The sequence below is a fragment of the Dunckerocampus dactyliophorus genome, chromosome 2, assembly GCF_027744805.1.
Source record: "Dunckerocampus dactyliophorus isolate RoL2022-P2 chromosome 2, RoL_Ddac_1.1, whole genome shotgun sequence".
Lineage (NCBI taxonomy): Eukaryota > Metazoa > Chordata > Actinopteri > Syngnathiformes > Syngnathidae > Dunckerocampus > Dunckerocampus dactyliophorus.
In genome coordinates this window covers 13,454,955-13,475,394 of record NC_072820.1, presented here as the reverse complement: position 1 = coordinate 13,475,394, position 20,440 = coordinate 13,454,955, and the positions used below count along the sequence as shown (strand labels likewise).

The 20,440-nt window shown below is 39.1% G+C and overlaps 3 protein-coding genes across 7 annotated transcripts in view; 2 read left to right on the top strand and 1 right to left on the bottom strand.

Annotated features, from left to right (window-relative positions):
- Nucleotides 1-772, bottom strand: part of ripk1l (receptor (TNFRSF)-interacting serine-threonine kinase 1, like) — an 11,540-nt gene extending 10,768 nt beyond the window's left edge. The window contains exons 1-2 of one of the 2 annotated variants that reach the window (XM_054768229.1): nt 647-772; nt 260-458 (exon numbers count right to left, since the gene is read on the bottom strand). In XM_054768229.1, the coding sequence (XP_054624204.1) occupies nt 260-420 (161 nt within the window). In that variant the 5' untranslated portion in view covers nt 421-458; nt 647-772. The remainder of the gene's footprint in view (nt 1-259; nt 459-646) is intronic. The other variant, XM_054768230.1, reaches the window with a different exon arrangement.
- dusp22b (dual specificity phosphatase 22b) overlaps nt 1-10,815 on the top strand; it is a 12,561-nt gene extending 1,746 nt beyond the window's left edge. Inside the window, exons 2-9 of one of the 2 annotated variants that reach the window (XM_054768237.1) lie at nt 693-814; nt 1,841-2,977; nt 3,223-3,256; nt 3,321-3,403; nt 3,703-3,752; nt 4,357-4,431; nt 7,983-8,154; nt 9,781-10,815. In XM_054768237.1, coding sequence (XP_054624212.1) covers nt 2,957-2,977; nt 3,223-3,256; nt 3,321-3,403; nt 3,703-3,752; nt 4,357-4,431; nt 7,983-8,154; nt 9,781-9,918 — 573 coding nt within the window. In that variant the 5' untranslated portion in view covers nt 693-814; nt 1,841-2,956 and the 3' untranslated portion in view covers nt 9,919-10,815. Of the gene's footprint in view, nt 1-692; nt 815-1,721; nt 2,978-3,222; nt 3,257-3,320; nt 3,404-3,702; nt 3,753-4,356; nt 4,432-7,982; nt 8,155-9,780 lie in introns of those variants that run through there. The other variant, XM_054768238.1, reaches the window with a different exon arrangement.
- Nucleotides 10,480-20,440, top strand: irf4a (interferon regulatory factor 4a). 3 transcript variants are annotated; one of them, XM_054768233.1, is made up of 9 exons: nt 10,480-10,614; nt 11,175-11,374; nt 11,476-11,662; nt 13,855-13,943; nt 14,057-14,219; nt 14,292-14,378; nt 14,452-14,832; nt 15,667-15,779; nt 16,268-20,440. In XM_054768233.1, exons 2-9 carry the CDS (start codon nt 11,177-11,179, stop codon nt 16,412-16,414), a joined length of 1,365 nt encoding a protein of 454 aa, XP_054624208.1. In that variant the 5' UTR covers nt 10,480-10,614; nt 11,175-11,176; the 3' UTR covers nt 16,415-20,440. The 3 variants fall into 3 exon arrangements, with proteins under 3 accessions (XP_054624208.1, XP_054624211.1, XP_054624209.1); XM_054768236.1 differs by lacking the exon at nt 14,292-14,378; XM_054768234.1 differs by lacking the exon at nt 10,480-10,614 and having other exon boundaries at nt 11,014-11,374.

Below are 20,440 nucleotides of genomic sequence, written 5' to 3'. Positions count from 1 at the left end.
AAGGACAAATAGTTGCATTAATAATTACAGTATTTAGGACAGGAAGGATGTGTAGATGTGTTTCGTTTTTCATTTGGATGCAAGAGGGAAGTTTCAGGGAAGACATAACATTCTTCCTCAATCACCGACACAATAAACACGGTTAAAAAAAAAGCCTATTAGGTTACATTTATGTGGAAGTCCCGAGACACCCTGAATGGCACATGATCCAAATCCCAGATAGGGGATTACCCAGCCAGTAGAAACAAAAAAAACGTACTCATTTCGAAGAGGACCAGTATACATGGTCTTCATCACTACATGTCCCAGGGTGGCGTGGTAGCACAAGTAAACCTCTCCGAAACCTCCGTCGTCCAGGTGCTCTTTTCGGATCACATCGCTCGCTCTCAGCTGGAGCGAAGACGGCGGCGCGGTGGCCATGACCCGGAGTAGACGTTCCTCCGTAAAAAAAAACACACCTTAAAGTAGATTAATACAGTATTATTAACAAAGTAGGTTGGGGGTAGGGGGAGTAGCAGAACGCTGTTGACGAGCAACAGTTGCTTCTACTGTAAGATTCAATGCTAACATCATTGTTAGCTAGTTTCTGTCAGGTTTATCAACCACCTTTGCTCATAAACATTTAAACGTAGCTTGAAAAACTTACCGGGAAAGCTGCTCAAAACTTCTGTGCGATGCTTTCTGTATTCCAGCTAGTTCCTGGATTCGCTGAAATGACGTTTGAAGGTAGAAAAAAAGAGGCTACAAACTACAACCAGTCCTACAAGTCGATAACAGAGCAGGACAGAGAATGATGGCACGTCTGCATAAAACGGTATTTCTCACTGCAAATGCTTTCAATTGTTAGATAGGGTTTTTACAAGACCAGGCGATGAGTGTGTATGTTTTTTATGTTTGCTTATCATCAAATTTATGCACTTTGCTACCTTACCATGTAAACACAACAGCATGATGACAGGGTTTGGTTTCTCATTGCACTTCCTCCATCAGAGTTTGTGTTCCTCCGGGTTTTATTTTACAAGTGATAATGTGTCCCTCTATTGGTCGTAGTGTGATCACAATAAATAAGCAAAGTGCAACCCAGGGGCTATTTGTGGCTTTTACCTGTTTTTTATTGGCCCTCAGCACTAAAATACAATTAATCAAGACAAAAAACCAGCAGCAATAATGGGGGAAAAGCAATAAATTCACCAGAATAAAGTTGAACTATAAGGAGAATAATATTGTAATATTAAGACAAACAAGTTGTCATCTTATAAGATTTTTTTTATAAGTCATAATATTTTGAGAACTAAACAAAACAAAGAATAAAGTTACAATATTTGGAATAAGAGTTTGGGGAAAAATTGTAATGTTACAAAAATATTACAATTATGGGAAAGTTTGACTATTGCAAGAAAAAATATGATAATAAAGTTTAATTATTTGTAAATAACAAAATACCACAATATTGGAAAAGTGAGCAAAAAGACAAATTTTAGGGGAACAATTCCACACTAAACACTTTTCAGCTATAACACGAGGCTGAGATGCTGGCTTTTTTTTAGTGTACAGTGTACAGTATAACTTCTTAACAGGTCTATATGGATTGGTTTACAAAATGTAAAATATCCAAGTAGTGCCTGCATCTTTTGAATTTTCATTATGCGGCCCTTGGTGGAAAAAGTTTGGACTCCCCTGATTTATGCTGTGTTTCAAATTGCGCACTTTTCTGTAATTACACTTAAATAAGGATGCTATATGTACACTGTGTACTTAGTTCCTGAGACACAGCGTATAGTGCTGATGATCGCAATATTTCCCGACTTCCTCTTCTTCTTCTCTCATTTTTTCTCTCAAGTTATTTCCTCCCCGTTCTGTTATACGTAGCCAAGATGGCAACAACTGAGGGCCGGAAGTGTCCATCGCTGCACACTCCCCATTTTCAGCGTTCTGAGTGCAACATCTTGACCCTGACAGTGAACTGCTTTTTGACATACTGTACTTCATACTGTGAACTAACTTATGCATTCCAAATGCTATTTGTAAATATGGAAGTGTGCCAATTGAGACAGCCTTAGTTTGCTAATGTTATTTCTGTTTCTTCACTTCCATATGTTTGTATTGTTTCCTAAACTTGCTGATATTACTGGAGTTTTTTCCTCTCTCCATACCATAGTTTTACTTCACCTATTGATATGATAAAAGTTTCAGGTATTATTATTACACATTTCATGACACTTTTGATGCACGATTACACTTTATTTAAAAACTTTCATGAAAATGTATAAGGGATATAATTAGTTTAATTAAGGATAGAAAAATGTTAAAAATGGGAGGGACACTGTGAATATATGTGTCAAAGTATTTGTAATATTTAATAATAGTACCTGATAGAAGCTTGTATGGCAAAATAGAAAAAATTTAAAATGTTTACGCTGCTGAAATTTGACTCAAGCACTAGTAAAATACAGGTCTAAAAAGTTACAAAAAAGTACAAGGAAAAAAGTAACTTTTAAGGTTGGTCTGCTGTGTACTGTAAGTCTTGCTCGTGTCTTGCTCGTGTTCTTTAATGAAGTACTGTAACCCCATTGAATTTATTTTCCTTTCTATAGTTTTCTATCCAATGAAGGATATGATGTAAATGTAACGTAATGCATTACTGTAAAGAAAAAAAAGGGTACAAATATTTTTTTAAAAGCCCAATTAAAGTAACGCGAGTAACGGAATAGGTGGAAATAGAATGAATCGGGAAGTGTTCTTGTTCCCTCAATGGGCTCCTAATTCTGTTTAACACTACAACTCCCATGATGCACCGTCAGCAGAAGAGCTGCATTCTTGGTCGACTTGCTCACTTGACACACACGGCGAATATCTAACATAACTACGTTGAATTTTGAGACCCCGTCAAGCGTCAAGAAACATTTTCCGCAAGCGAATTTGTGTCCTGCCGGGTTTATTGCCTTTATCTGTCGACATGGGCAATGGAATCAATAAGGTAAGTTAATGAAGTAATAATGTCGTTTTGTTAGCACAATAATTTTTGATTGAATACATAACATAACTTTAATCATTTTTTTAAAAAGATAGTAACTTGGTGTTTTTTTAAAGTGTTATTATTAAAAATTATTAAAAGAACTATTATGTAAGTAGTAAGTTATCTGCTATTTGGCAGCTGTCCACTCAGCTGTTGTAGCCCCGACCACAACATTGATGGCTTCAGAGTCTCTTCTCCCCCTGTAGGTCCTGCCTGACTTATATTTGGGGAATTTCAGAGGTACGGCGATAAGGTTTATTCTTCCAGTCTATCTTTGGTTTACAGTGTGATTTGTTTATGCTAGATGCAAGAGACCGAGAACAGTTAGCCAAGAACAACATCACCCACATCCTGTCCATTCATGACAGTGCAGCACCCATCCTCCAGGTAATGTCACCTTGCTGGCCACCATATTGTTATTTAGGCAGAGCCTTCTACTCTACATGCATGACCCGAGTGAACGTACCAGCCTGTCAGGTTGTTCAGGAAGTTTATCCATAAGAGACATTGGACTAAATGTGATTCTTCAGGCTAAAAATGGTTGTCATAGCTTGTGTGTGCTAGTGTGAGTTTTCATGTAGGTGGAGGCTGCAGCTGAGGCCAGTGGATCATTAGCATGTTCTGTTGGATCATAATTCAGGCTCCGCTCATTACGTTAATCAGGTAACTCTGGCTCTGTCCCACAGGAGATGACCTATCTCTGCATTTCAGCGGCCGACCTGCCCACACAAAACCTGTAAGTAACAGAATTGTGTAGCAGAACAAGAAAAGACAGAGGACTGCTTCATGTCCGTGTGCCGTGCAGCAATGTGGGCGTGAGGTTCTGTTTCTTCATGCAAGCGTGTAAATGATATGCCTCCACAAGCTCACTTCGCATTTGGCGTTTAATGATGCATGCAAAGGCATCAACAATGGTGTTTGATTCGGCTTTCAGCTGTAAGAAGAAAGTCTCTGCACACCTTAGCATAATAGTTGGAGCTATTTATATGCACCCACTTCACATACCCATGCATGTGGTCATGGATCTACACACACCCCTTACTGTCCAATTTGTCTACAGAGTTAGAGCTGTGTTTGAAATGTGAAATATGACTACACCCTCATCCTAGTTCCTCCGGGTTTGAAAAGTCAGGTGCAAAACATATACAGCAGCCACCGCAACATACAGTAAAACACTATGGTATTATATACAGGTAGTTTATTTGTTTCAGAAATGATGAATAATTTTCATTATGGAACATTATGTATTATTGTTATGTATTATTATTATTACATTTGCACAACAGTGCGGCAGAACGTGACCAACAAGCTAAAAAACATTTTTTTCTTATCCTCCACAGGACTCAGCACTTTAAAAAAAGTATCATGTTCATGCATGAGTCCCGACTGAAAGGAGAAGGCTGCCTGGTTCACTGGTAAGAGAAAGATAGACACTGCTGCTGTACTGGATTTCCTCTATCACTATGTTCAAATATAAATATGTTCTTCATTTAATGCAGCTACTGAGTACTCAGGATGTGCCAGTGATGCATAGTGAAGATTGAAATGATAAACAAAAGCCTATTTTTGAACTTCCCAGAACAGCACAGTAACTAGTAGACGGCATTGTGCTTATGCGGTATTATTATGAGGGAGCTGTTAGCTGCAAGAGGTTGGACAAAAGTCTGCCTTTACAAAGATGACACTGTCAGACATCTGTTCATTGGACGAATACGTTTATTTACAAAAAAACGGGGCGTTAATTGGAAGGAGGTGGAAATTTGAGAGAGACTGTTATTTCCAAACTTGTCATTTTACAGCGATACCTCGGTTTTTGTACCCCCTGGTATATTTTTGGATGGAAATTATTGCCAAAAATATGTCTTGGTTTTCGTAAACTGTCCTGGTTATCATACAGCCAAAGAATGCACCTAACAAACTACTCAGTGGAATCGAGTGCCCAAACAAATCATCCATGTGTTGGTGGCTGTATAAAATAAAATAGATTAAGTGGTTCTGCTATGGAGATTCTTTTTTTGGCGGGTTGAAAAAAATTTGCGTCCACACTGTGCCAGATTACTAAATAGTTGTATCCATACTGGAACGCATCGCTGAGTGAAAACGATGTAATACACAAGGCACACCTCTGTGTGGCCCTGTGAACACACACGTAGATGGAACCACGTGACACACCAAACCATCAAAGGAGAAAGAACGCACGCGTGTAAGTCGGTTGTCTTCCGCTTTCCAAGGCTCATCTAGACATATGAGAAGTGGAATTACATCTGCGAGTCATTATGGCGTTTAAGACAAGAAAATATAAGGAGACCGTCAACTGGGGTGAGTCATGCTAATCGAAATATTCAGCTATTATATTGGTGTGTCGGCAGAGCTCACTTCTGGTCACGTGACGGCAACGGGTCAGTGACGTCATTGTTTTCAAAAAGAAGTTGAAGGGTTGCTTGTCTACATGAAAACGACAAGAAGGTGTTTTCAGATTATCCCACTCTGAAACGATAAATTATCCCAGGCTGAAACGATAAAATATTTTCTGTTTTGACCTGAAAACATTTCAGTGTGGATAGCCCCTTTAGAGCTGGGGCACTATAGACAGATTCCAACCAGGGAATCCTTAAATCATCTTTATTGTGTTTGTGTGTGTGTGTGTGTGTGGTTTATTTGCTCATAGAACGCGCACAGAACAATGAATAACTTTGTGCACTCTGTGCTCATGAGGCATCCAAGCACACTGCATGTTTCTAAGTGTTAGTGTTGTTATTGAGTATGGCTGTAGTACACAGCTCTTACCGTCCACTCTTTAAAGTTACATTTATAACAGACTAGAGTGAAACTGTGGCCCCGCGGTTCTTCTGTCCCCTGCCCTCCTTCCTCCACTCACTGCTGTATTTACCATCAAGTCTTCAGTAAAGGTAAAAGTCCTGATAAATGTTAATTTATCCATTTCGTTTGTCATAGTATTTTGCATTGGTTTCTGCATGTAAAACTCTAATTCCAATCCAATCCACTTTATTTATATAGCACATTTTATAAACACTGTTTCCAAAGTGCTGCACAGACTAGCAAAACCCACAAATAATAAGTAAATAAGGTAATGTAAATGTAAATGTAAATAATAAATAAAAATCACTACAGTAAAAACTAAAAAAATCCAATAAATAAAAACAAAGAAACGTACAAAAGTAAAATATTTAAACAGGAAGTAGAAACAATAAAAGCAAAAAATTCCAAGAAGTAGGTAAAAAATAAATAAGTAAATTAAATTTAAAAACTAAAATAAGTAAAACAATTAAAAGTAAAAAATAATAAAAGACACAGTGGACCACGCGACTCACGCTGAGTTAAAAGCCAGAGAATAAAAGTGGGTTTTAAGACGAGTCTTAAAGGTTTCAATTGTGGGGGCCGTTTTTACATGAGGGGGGAGAGTGTTCCACAGCTTTGGACCAACTACAGAAAAGGCCCGGTCTCCCCTGGTCTGGTCTTATGCACCACCAGGTGGAGCTGGCCTTCGGACCTCAATGTGCACGCTGGAGTGTAGATTTGGATGAGGTCCGAGATGTACAGAGAGGGCAGTCCATTCAAATTATTATTAATTATTATTGATAAAATGGGTTTTTAATTGGATTTGCATTATATTTTTCAGACACAGCTGTTAATGCCACCGTTTTTTGACATGCCGCTAATTATAAATTAATGACTAGTTGAATCTAGACATAATAGGAGCATTTACAGTTGGTAATACAAATATGAAAAATGTGTCAGACATCTGTCAGTGTGATGTTGTGTAAATGTAATTAAACTGAGTTAATGCCTTATAGTGAAGCTGGTCTAAGTTGCCACTAATGGTGTTTGATTTGTTATTTGCACTCTAGAGCTGCGGCAAATAATCAAATTAATTGATAACTATTTTGGTATTCCATTAATTGTTTTTTTTTTATGTAAAAATGTAAATATCCACTGATTTTAGCCTCTCAAATTGGCTTTTTTTTCATTTCCTTAGTCATACTTGAAAGCAGACCTATTATCTTTGTGTTTGAGGTAAAACATATTCACGCACATCAGCTTTATTTTTAGAAAACAGTGATCACCATTTTTGCCTCTTTTCTGATATGTTGAGGACCAAACCACTAAGTGTTTGGTTTGTGTTGATTTGGTTTGTTTAGGGCCTAACCGATTACTCACTTAATTGAAATAGCCATCTTCTGATTAATCAAATAAGAAAATAATTGTATGTATTGCATAAGACTAGTGCTGGTATGTCTAATGCTGTACATTTTCATACAGAGAAAGTACGATGTGCACACTCACCAATCACAAATGTTTCCATCCATCCATCCATTTTCTATACCGCTTCATCCTCATTAGGGTCACGGGGGCATGCTGGAGCCTATCCCAGCTGACTTCGGGCGACAGGCGGGGTACACCCTGGACTGGTCACATATAGACAAACAACCATTCACACTCACAGTCATACCTATGGACAATTTAGAGTCGCCAATTAACCTCACCTGCATGTTTTTGGAATGTGGGAGGAAGCCGGAGTGCCCGGAGAAAACCCACGCGCACACAGAAATGCCCAGGGGAGAATCGAACCCAGGTCTTCCCGATCTCCAGGCTGTTCCTGTATTGGCCAACGTGCTAACCACTAGACCACCGTGCGGCCTCACAAATGTTTCATTTTATTATATTCAATTTTATTTATATATTCACGTATATATCATATCATATTATATATAGTGTTGTTCTACAACTATAACCAAGATAAACAAACAGTATTAACAGCTCTCGGACAGTGATCAAGTAGTGTGAGTATTTGGAAGTGTACCTAATAAAATAGGTTTGTGGGACAGTTCTGTTGCATATTCCTGTCATCTTCATTAGCAGACGATAACACTTTGATACAGTATAACAACTCTTGTATGCAATGTCATCATGCGTCCTCCTACTGTGTATCCCTTCCCTGGTACAGTCTGGCAGGTGTGTCCCGCAGCGTCACCCTGGTGGTGGCCTACATTATGACAGTGACGAGTCTGGGCTGGAAGGAGGCTTTGGCCGCCGTGAGGGTGGTCCGTCCCTCTGCTGGTCCAAATCTGGGCTTCCAGCACCAGCTGCAAGAGTTTGAGGCAACTCAAGTTGATGAAGTTAGTTAACTTCTTTTTACACTTTATGACAGTTGATGTAATGAGATGTATGAGGTAATTCTGCGACTTATTAGATCATCATTTAAACGGTTTTATGGTTTGAAGGAGTAAGTGTGTCCAAACTTTTGACTGGGAGTGCATATATATTACTTATTACAGCCTTTTCATTTGTCATTAGAGTTAGGACTCAGGAGTGTTTTATTGTTTTAACAATTATATTACAGTGGTTTACTTCTATTTACACTTGTGTGACAGTTAATGTTTAAAGAAAGAGCTTACATTGGACTTATTACGGCTCTTTATTACTCAATAAAGTGAAGAGGTTTACGGCAGTTTGTTGTCATCATTTTCCGCCATTTGTGCTCATTTTTTTTATTTTGCTGCTTTTATTTTTATATGATATTGTAGCAAGTATTGTGAATGGTTCTGAGCTGTGATTCAAGGGTTGAGGAGTCGGGGGGGAGTGGCGTTTGCCTGCTAGTTAGAGTATGAGAGACCATGAGAGGTGAAGAATGCGTCTTGCTGTAAGGTACAGTATATCGCACTGTTTTGTAAAAGGCTGATTTGTGCACAGTCATCCTGCCTCATCGTCATACCTCTGCCTTTACTGTATAATATTTTATACATTTATCAATTACATGTTGTTACTGCAACGACAATAAAGCTTTCATACATGTGCAAATCTCTCTCCCGGTGGTGACAATCTAAAAAAGATTTGAATGCTGTGTAAGACGTTTTAATGTAACGAGACGGTAGTTACAGTACATTGCTGGTTCTTGCTGCTTAGAGATAATGACAAAGTTGACATTACTTCATTACACTTCAATACATTTCGACATAAACAGAACAATTTTCATAGAAATGACCCTTTTGGGTGTCATATTTTATGTTGACAAAAGCGGTCGACCTTGTATGGCAATGTGGACTTAAGCGTGTGCTTTTTCGTAATATTAACACAGTAGACTGGGACTTGATGAGATGTTCAACATAAAGACGACATCAGCGTGTTCCACTGTACCGTCTATATACACTAGTGATTCTCAATTATTTTCTGTCATGCCGCCCCAGGGGGCAGAAATGTTTTCACGTTCCCCTGATTTGAAATTCTATTGTGAACCTGTAGTATTTAATTATCTGTACAAACCACTGTATGAGTCGCTGCCACCAGCATCATTCAAGCATGAATAAAGACACTAACAGACGTGCCAATTTTGAAAACATTTTATGAGTTTACTACTCCCTCTCATGTCCCCCCAACACCTCACAGCGCCCCCCCAAGGGGGTCTCGCGCCCTATTTATGAAGCACTAATATAGAATATTTAAAGAAAAAACAGCTTGTATCTTTTGTGTTATAGGCGACATATTTTATTATTAGTATCAACATTTCCACTTTTGTCCATTTTTGCTGTTCTTTTTTTTTTTTTTAGTTTTCTGTCTCATAATTGTATTTTTAGAGGACAGAGAGCCAATAAAAAATAAGCCATTTGGATAGCCTTGGCCGAAACTTTTAATAAACATTTTCTAATATATAAACAATCTTGCAACAGATGGTTTAAAATCTTTTGATTTTCATTTTTGCATTGCTTTACATTGTTTTTTTTAATGATTGTTGTCACTTCTTACAGTTGAGAGAGTGGCTTCATAAGGAATATAAGGACGCTTTTAACGATGAGGCTGATATACGGGAGCTGCTTGCCAGAGCCTCGAAAGTCATCGACGAGAAGGCGGAAAACCAGGAATCAACCCCACAGGAAGCCCTCTAAGATCATTTGGAAGGGCTGCCACCATCTTGCTACACTGTGAAACCACCAATCAAGTCTGGACTTTTGTCATGACCAAGAACACATCCATGTTAAGAGCCATATGACGCATTCATGGTTTTTTGCAATGAATTGATTGACATTTCTGGTGCACTGTTGGCCTAACTTATACATTGTGTGCACTGTGTGTGTTGTTAAATACTGTGGCACTCTGAATTCAAATTTGGATATATTGAAAAACGTTTGTGAGTTTTAATACTGGTAAGACTAAAGTGCTGTGTGCCGATAAAGTGGTAGCCCTTATTCCTGTTTTCTCATGTGGAAGGGAGGTGATGCATGACAATCAACAAAAACATCAAGACTGTTTTTTCATCAGACTGCGGTACATATCTTCAAAATGGCTATAAATAAGCAACATTGACATGGCTTGCCGCTTGGGGGCAGTAAACGTAGAAAAATCATATAATTATTCATTTTGGGGCAAAATTAGAGATGCATGATGGTTCTTCAGCGTCCACTGGAGGGAATCCCCACTGTATGCTCTCGCGTAGCACCTGACTGCTGAGCATCTTTTATATGAACAGTTCTCAGCAGCAAATGTGATGTCAGGCCCCTCCCCCTGCAAGTCAAGTGGTAAGATTTAAGAATAAGACACAGAGGAGAGTCCATGCAGAGTGAAGGAACTCCTCTGGTCAAAAGGTAAGCCACTGTCTTATTTGAAACAAGCATTTCAATTCTGTGACTGAAATTGGTACCTTTTTTTTGTATCTTGAGGATAAATGGTGTAGTGTGTGGTGCTCTCATATAGAGAAATGACAGCCTCTGATAAAAGTATGACTATTGTTGACAGCACCAGTCAAAAGATTGGAGACACTTTTTCATGCTTTTGAACGTCTTCAAACTTTTGACTAGTACTGGACATATTACATTGAGTGAAATAGCAAAAGAAATGTATAGTACATCCAGTCTGGCTTATTAATAATGACCTCCATCAAGGCCAAACTATCCACATTATAAATACCCATGCAACTCCAGCATATCTTGTTTGAATGATCTCACAACAGGTACAATATTTTGCCATCGATATTTGTATTATCTGTTGAGAAATTACACATATTTTTGCAAGGTTAACAAACGTATGCAAGTAATCTTAAATATGCACCAAAATGTTAATTGTTCCTTGTATAAAATGTGATGAAAACATACGTGTGACCTTTTTTAATGGTAATAATAATGCACCCTGCCTTTCCTTCCCACAGACATGAACTTAGAAGAAGACAATGGCCAAGCAGTTGGATGTTGCAACGGCAAACTGAGGCAATGGCTAATTGATCAGATTGACAGCAAGAGATATTCAGGTCTAGTTTGGGAGAACATGGAGAAGACCATCTTCAGGATTCCGTGGAAACATGCAGGCAAGCAGGACTACAACAGAGAGGAGGATGCTGCACTCTTCAAGGTCAGACCTCTGAATACATCTTATTTGCACCTTCCGTTTTGGTAAAAAGAAAAAAAGAAAAAAAAGGCCACATGAGTGGTTTTATTCCATGATTGTTTCAGGCGTGGGCTCTGTTCAAAGGGAAATACAAGGAAGGTGTAGACAAGCCAGACCCTCCAACATGGAAAACAAGACTACGCTGTGCTCTCAATAAAAGTAATGACTTTGACGAGCTGACAGAAAGAAGCCAACTAGACATCTCGGAGCCTTACAAAGTCTACAGGATCATTCCAGAGGGAGTCAAAAGAGGTAACGCTATTGGGACATCTTTGTTTATGCAGTACTGTAGTCAATTCTGAACAAGCAGGAAGCAGAAAGGAAGTCTGTACCAAAAAGAACCATACTGTTTTTTTTTTTTTTTAGAGAGACGGTTCATTTACCAAGAGCACAGTCAAGCAGGCCACCGCCAGTCATGCATAAATAATTCTGTACCATCTCGTATAGTCGTAGGCACTCTTCTGTTACAATGGTAAAAAAACAAACAAACAAAAAAACACCTTTGCTGAGCGTCATGTGCAACAATATGTGCACTGTTGTAGTTTTCACTGGTGTAGGATTGCATTGCATCGTAATGATGAGTGTTCTTAGCTACATATAGCTACATTACAGGCAAAATATAACAGCTCTGACTGAAGTGGCTTATTTGTTAAACGTGCCACATTCTATCATTTTTCAACAAATTTAAATACATCTCAGAGGTCCCACGATAGTGTAGTGGAAGTGTGTCAACCAAAATCTGTATAAGCCTTACTGGGAACATGTCGTTTTTTTGCTTCTGTAGCTTTAACGCTAATGAGCTGTGTTTGTCCACGCCTGTCTCTGACAGTGTGGGGCTCCAAGAAGCGCTATTGTGCACTTTATCCACTTTTTACACATTGATGGTTTTCAACCTTATGACCTAGAGGCAGTTTGCATCACTTCCAGTGAGCAGATGGGCAACAAGCATAAGCTACGTCACATACACGCTCAGTATGTTATAATAATAACGTAATAATTAATATAATCATTAATTAATTTAATAATTTAATTTCCATCCATCCATTTTCTATATCGCTTCTCCTCTTTAGGGTCGCGGGGGCATGCTGGAGCCTATCCCAGCTGACTTTGGGCGACAGGCGGGGCACACCCTGGACTGGTCGCCAGCCAATTGCAGGGCACATACAGTATAGACAAACAATCATTCACTCTCACATTCATACCTATGGACAATTTAGAGTCACCAATTAACCTAACATGCATGTTTTTGGAATGTGGGAGGAAACCGGAGTACCCGGAGAAAACCCACGCACGCACGGAGAGAACATGCAAACTCCACACATTAAATGCCCAAAGGAGAATCAAACCCAGGTCTTCCCGATCTCCAGACAGTTACTGTGTTGGCCAACATGCTAACCACTAGAGCACCGTGAGGTTTAATTTAATTTAATTTAATAATTAAAATTAATAATTTACCAAATTAAAGCGAATAACATTGCATGTCTTTGAAATTATTTGCACCAATTGTGTGAGTGTACATGGTGTGATGCATGACGACAAAATAGTTGAAAACAAGACAATCAAAAGGCAGCAAAAGCTTGTCTTCAGCGTCAGACATAATGAAAATAATGTTTCTAACATGTTGTGTTCTTACACTAAATCAGTACCAATCACTCCACAAGAGCTCTGCGTTTTTTTGGTTGTTTCTTGAACTTTTTTCCCATTATGATGGATTATTTTAGTAATTGCTTTTTCCAGTTTCCACATGCGAGAATGTTGAATGCATTTTTGCTCTGATTTCATACGACTTCGAGGTAGGAATAAGCTTGTTTGCCCCCCATCTCTTTGAGGCGGGCCCGACGACAACCAGACGTAACATCACGTGAAACCCAGCAATACACTGTAACACTGCACTTGTCCAACGTAATAGATGTCACATATCACATACAACAATGTAACATTAAAAAGTGGGACGTGAGGACGGACACAAACGTTAGCAACACTCACTAGCATAGCTATGTGAGTTACAATCACGTTTTAACAGTGACATCGTGGTAGGTTAGCCTACTCGCTGAAGTAAAACAAAATGACCTTTCAGCTCCCATGTCTTTAGGTCACTGATGGATAGTTGGCCAAGCTCCAGGCTTTATTTTACAACATGTAGCGAAGCCTCTTTTTTTTTTTAACAAAGCTGTCCTCTGTATACACAGGGTGGTCTCATCCAGTTAGGGATGGGCCAGAGGCGGTATTAGGAGGTAGGAGATTTTTTCATAAAAACCCAGGACATGAAACCGATGGCGCAAACGAAGTGAAGGAGATGATAGGTTTTTCTAATATTTGGTGCTCATAAACAGGCTCAAGGGACACATATTACTGTTAGAACATCCATTTAAAAAGTCAGTTTTGCAAAATAGGAGCACTTTAAATAAACGTGAGATATATTTGTATGATTGGATCTAATACAGGTACAGTAGCAGGAATGAAGATGAGCAGTGTTGAGGATGCATCACATTCCTTTGGTTTTATTCCTCCGTACTCATCTCTGCACAGCCAAGTAAGAACATTCTCATACAACCATTGTAAAAAACAAACACACACACAGGCACACACACAGCTATATATACAGTATATGAATTTATTTATTTTTATTTTTTCCTCCATCCCCAGGTACAAACCTATATGGTGTCCCAGGAGAGAAGGGACTGGAGGGATTACAAACTACCAGAACAGCAACATATTCCTCCTGTACATCACCGTGGACCACATGGAGAGCTGCAGTACTACCCTTCATCAATCAGCCGGCCATGGCCTGAGTCTCAGTCAGAAAGTGGTAAGATGCAGCCATGTGAATTAATACGTAATAGTGAATAGTAGAAAGTCAATGTAGCCTTTCTGTTTCAAGTCACAGGTTTTCAGTTCTCCTTCCACCCCTATCTGTCAGAGGCACAACCTCCTTTGTATACTGTGGACCACAGCAATGTCATTACAGGTCCACAAACATAACAGTGACTCCTACAAGCCATTGGCAGCCATAATTTAAAAATGATGTCTCTTTGCTCCAGATTTCAGCCTGCACGTGTCCCTATTCTACAGAGAGTCTTTAGTCAAGGAGGTGACCACCACCAGCCCGGAAGGTTGTCGGATCACCCCTCCTTCACCCTCCTCCTCTCCATCATGCCTGCAAGACAAGTTTCACAGTGGGGAGGATGTTGTTCTCTTTCCATCCCCATTCCCCGAGTCTCAAAGACAGGGTGCAGAGAGGCTTCCTGATATCTTGGAGAGAGGAGTGCTTCTGTGGATGACGTCAGACGGCTTGTACGCTCGGCGCCTTTGCCAAGGACGTGTTTTCTGGGAGGGACCCCTTGCTCCCCATATGGATAAACCCAATAAGCTGGAGAAGGAGCAGCCATGTAAACTGTTTGACACCCAGCAGTTTCTAATTGGTAAGGAAAAAGATGCACGGAAGCATATTCACACAGCATATACACACGTGGATACATTTAAGTACAATATATGCAAGCTACATGAGCAAAAACAAAAGTTAAAAAGAAAATAAAGGCCCGAGCAGCCTTAGGAAGAATTTAAAAACTGCTGGCTTGAAAGTGATGACGCAGGCGTGTACAAACATTACAAATGTTTGAATTTCCCATCTCCGGCAAACTTTTTGTTTATATTTTAAACCAAATATTTTCCATTGTTTATATCGATAATGTTCGTTAAAAAAATTGGCGCCAAATGTTTCGCCATGTTAACAGTTATTAGTCAGTGTATTTATCAATACTGCACTCTTCCATTCTTTTTGTACAAAAGATAATTTGACTGCACTGGAGTTGTTTCATGTGAAGTGAATTCACTTCATTTGAATGTAGGCCGTTTGTCATTCGAAGGTGTATCTGCTGGTAATTTGGTGGCGAGAACTACTTACTGGCAGTGTAGATACTGGGGATGATAATAATGGTGAAGGCCTACTAAAGGTGTCGAAGCTTGGTAAGTCCCTATCAGTGTTTAGGCTGCTCACACGTTCTCATCAGGGGGCCCACATTGTGTGGAGCCCCCACCCACCTCCTGTGGTCAACCACAAATATGACTAGATGGTGTTTTCTGTGCCATTTCACGGCCCACATTTCCACCAAGCTCAGCAGCAGCTTCCAGCTAAAATGTCTTGACAAGGAAAATGTCACGAGGGGAAACTTTATATTTATTGTAGGACACTGTAAGCTTTTTTTAAACTTTACATTTATAATAATAATTGTAACCTTTTGTGTCCTGTCACTCAGAGCTTCAAGATTTTGCCCACAATGGACGACATCTACCCAAACACCAAGTGGTTCTATGCTTTGGAGATGAGTATCCCAACCCACAGCGTCCAAGAAAAATGATCACAGCACAGGTACTCACATGTGACAGAGCTTTAGCTCAAACACTTTTATGTATGGGTGGTTTATGGAAATATTACATTAGTAGTTGCATTTGTTTTGTTTTTTTTAAATGAGTTTGTGTCCATAGCTATTTAAAAGGAACAAAATCAAATCCAGGTAAGTGAAAGCAGCATGAGACCTTTGATAGTAAAGTTTCCTCTGTAGTGTACTGAATGTCATCCATATTAATCCATCTGACCTACAAACTTGAAAAACTTCCATTATTTACCTTCATAAAACAACCTTTGTTTTTGCACACCATTAAAAATTGACAACCTTACCTGTGAAGTATATTATATATATATATATATATATATATATATATATATATATATATATATATATATATATATATATATATTACGGCATGTCAAACTTCTTTAAAAGTCCCTTCCTCTGTAAGCATCATTTCAAACTACTGTACCCGACATGTTGACACATCGACATCATTTCATTTTAGGTGGAGCCAGTGTTTGCCAGAAAATTGGTGAACTATTACCAGCAGAGCAATGGCCACTACCCGCAGACTTATGAACACATCCAGGAACTGAACACATCAGCTATAAACACTCTTTCCCCCCAGAGATCCTCACTTATTCAGGAGTGACACATGTAAAGCACAACCAATATCACATGCATGTCACGTTCAGCTATATATACACCTATACATTGCTGTGCCTGTCTAACGTAACGTAATCTTTTTTTTAACAAGTATATTTGTGCTAGTGTGAAGGTTGCGGTTTGAGAGTTGGGCGGGGGTCACTGACGGGGCCCAAGGCCCACTGTGACAGGAAATACTACCACAGGTGCACAGGAAGTAAGGTCACCAACAACAACATAGTGATAACACATTGTTTGAATGAATGTGTTATTGCTAAGGACAAAAATCATTGTAATAAAATACTAATCTAGATAGATTTCCTTGGAAAAACTAGTAAATTACACAAAGTAAATGTGCTTTTTAACATCTGTGATTATAAAATGTATCCCACCCGCGTGATGTTCGTTGGATTCATAGTCTGTCCACCGCAGACGTTTGTTTTGACAGTACTGAAGCAAAAATGCTACTTGTATGTTTGATGAAGTCATGACATTCTTTCCTCATAGATTCATAAATGAAGATGTTCATTTGAACTGACTTTATTATTCACACCTGATCTACTGTATTATACGGAGCATACTGTAAACTGTACTTGCACTATCAAACAATTGGAGAATATCAAGTCGGACACACTGTGCTTGCCCACATCCATGCATTTCAATTTCGTCTTTTACTCACGAATGTGTTGGTAACGTCGCCTAGCAAAACTTTATTCTCAAATTTGTTTTTATTCATCAAGGTGGATGGAACAAGCAGCTAAAGAAAATGTCATGAGTGACGAACTATGATATTATACAACATCTCACATAAGTTAGTACACCCCTTACATTTCCACAAGCGCAACGATAGTTGTGTAGTCACAGTCGCAGTGCCGGCAGCATTCACACAACCCGAGTCCACGACACAACAACCACCTCTGTGCCTGGCTGTAGGCAAGGCACAATATCTTGGTAGTTTTGCCAGCTATTTAGACAATAACGGCTGTGTGTTGAACCATTTTCAGTGTACAGTAAATCTATACTGCTTTACGATCTGTACTATTCTAAAATATATCCGAGTGCGCACAATAGAACGTGAGAAGATACGCTGTAATGAAAATGGTTTCTGAAATGTGAGGGGTGTACACACTTTTGTGAGATACTGTATGTCTCTTGACTGATTTGGTCAGCCATTTTTTTTACTGACATAAAGACCGGTGGGTGCAAAAAAGACAGTTGTCCGGTTACCTTCATACAAAGGGTGACGGTTCCTCTTGATGTGAAACTAGTGGCCTCACAAATGGGAATAAAAACTACCTTTGTGGTTTTATGTGCAGGTTTAACAGACGGGGAGCTGTTTTGCTTCCCAATAAGACAGTAGTATCAGGTACACTACCGCATTGAAAACTTAACTGGTTAGTTCTCCATTCTAATAGGTAATATTTGTACCTGCTGTTAGACGTATGTTGAAAGCACAATGCCCTCCAAGACCTGAGCCAGGAGTCCTAAATGATTTTTTATGTTTTTATTCGGGTTTTTATATGTGTGTGTGTGTGTGTATGTGTGTCGATATATACAATGGAGAAAATAAGTCTTTGATCCCCTGCTGATTTTGTACCCCCTTACAAACGTATGAACCATAAAAAGGTCTGGAAAAATAACATTAAACAAGATTATAAATACATTTTTATTTGGTTGAGGGAAATAAGCATTTGATACCAGTGTTGGCAAGCACAGAAGTTGGATGGATGACAGAAACAGTCCCAAAGCAGAATGTTTCCACCTCCATGTTTGACAGCTGGGATGGTTTTCAGCATTTGTCTGCCTTCAAACACGTCAAGTCCAGTGAGCTCAATTTTGGTCACATATGACCGCATCACATTCTTCCAAGCCTCGCCTGCGTCATTCAGGTGTTCATTGGCAGATCAGCCTGTCAGGGGTGGACTTACCATTAGGCAAACACAGGCAATTTCCAGGGGCTCCCAAACTCATTAAAATTGATTATTGACTTTAGTCTTCGATTTAAAGTACATATTACTGTTTTGTCTTAATTCACGTGCTTAAAATTACTCCCTCCCTTATCATGCAGTGGACTATTCCATGCTATTGCGCATGTGTAGATTGATTCCGGAAATGGGAGCAAAACAAACTTGTTGGTGCGGTTTGGAGAAAAATGAAGCAACGTTACCCCAGTGGAGTGGAGGGGAGAAGAGGACAAGGTGACAGGAAAACAGTTTCTATCAAAACTACCGAAGGTGTCAACCTTTTCACAGTCACAGCAAACGTAGACACACAAGTCCATCTAGGCGCTAATGACAGCAGCACAGCCGAGGAGAATGCAGTAGTTTTAAAGATGAAGCTGAGAGTGACGCAGTGAGAGTGAGTGAGTATTAAAGCGGTAAACTATATTACATATTGCTTAATCTTCTTATAAATTACAGCAAGCAGTGAGGTGATTCACTTGGTAAGTAATAATAATCCCCCAGGAGGATTTTAAGGACTTTATCTTTTTTGTCAGTGCAGTACAAAGATGTGAAGGTCCCCAATGATTGAATTAGCCTTGGGCCCCAAAAGATTAAATACACCCCTGTAGCCTGTACATGTACTTTCTTGAATAGGGTTGACATTGCTGGCACTGCAGGATCTCAATCCATTCCAGCGAAGTATGTTACTAATGGTTTTATTCTTGACTGCGATCTCAACTCCCTTGAGTTCATTAACAAGTTCCTCCCTTGTTCTGGGCTGGTCTCTCAGCTTCCTCACAGTCATCCTCACCCCACCAGGTGAAATCTTGCATGGAGGGCTTTTAGGTTTTATCTTGTACTGTTATCTATGTTATCATGTATTTTTTACATTTTAAAATGAATAAATAAATGTCTTTTATTGCTTCCTATTATGAATTATTGTGTAATGAGTGGTCTCTTTCTTGCCAAGCTTCTTGCTGATGGTCTTGCAGCCGATGCCTGTCTTGTGTAGGTCTACAATTTTGTCCCTGAGGTCCTTAGAGAGCTCTTTTGTCATACCTGTGGTGGTGGAGAGGTTTGACTGGAATACATTTCTGTGACTTGTGTTTTTTTTAGCACATAAAGACTTGAGTTTAGGAATAAAGAACAGGACTCGTTTGTGTGCTTCATGGGCATACAACCAGCTTGCTGGTTGATAGTGGATCAAATACTGATTTTCCCCCAGACAAATACAAATTTAGAACCATTGTGTAATGTTTTTTTATGGATTGTTTTTAAATTCTGTAAAAAATAAACCTACAGTTATGGACTGTTCATATCTGTGGTTAAAATAAAACCATTATCTTTGTAAGGTCGCAAACTTACAAAAATCAGCAGGAGATCAAATACTTATTTTCCCTGGTGTGCGCACACGCGTGTGTCTGACTGTTATGACTATAATAGGGATGTGACATTTATGGAGCCCAAAAAAATCATGTGACTCCCCCACCTACACAATCAATGACTCAGACACCATCAAGGACCATACCAATGCATTTTAAGTGCACAGGAAGTCACACAATAAGAATGTGTACTATACATTTTATATAATTCAATAATTATAATACTGACAGAAAAATCATAATGTGACCAAAAGGAAATCCATCCATCTTCTATGCCGCTTATCCTCAAAAGGAAATCATGATTCTTTTTTTTCTTTTTTTTTAATAAATAAATATCATTTGACAAAAAAACCTTGTGCTGGACTCGTGTGGTTGTCAGGTTAAACTGGGAGATATGTTTTCTATAACAAATAAAGACATTCACACTTTATTCACACTTTTACCACACGTTTCCCCTTTCCTCTCTGCAGGAAGCCACATTATTTGTAGTATGGCCACCTTTTTACCCCCCCCGCGTCTATCAGCCGTTACTTTGTTTTACATCACAAGCCCCAAACATCGCCGCTTTTTTGTTGCTTGCAGAGAAATGAAAGTCACTTGTTTTGTGATGTAAAATCAGTCAGCAATCCCGCCTGCTGTTTTCCCCTCTGCAACATGTTTTGGTGGTTTCTGTAGCAAATTGATTGTTGAGAATCCTTAATGACAGTT

Bases quoted from the DNA above. Each gene is read 5' to 3' on its own strand.
- irf4a (XM_054768233.1), top strand. From the start codon at position 11,177: ATGAACTTAGAAGAAGACAATGGCCAAGCAGTTGGATGTTGCAACGGC. The intron at 14,833-15,666 runs GTAAGGAAAAAG...CCTGTCACTCAG, and splicing joins CACCCAGCAGTTTCTAATTG to AGCTTCAAGATTTTGCCCAC. The intron at 15,780-16,267 runs GTACTCACATGT...ATTTCATTTTAG, and splicing joins GAAAAATGATCACAGCACAG to GTGGAGCCAGTGTTTGCCAG.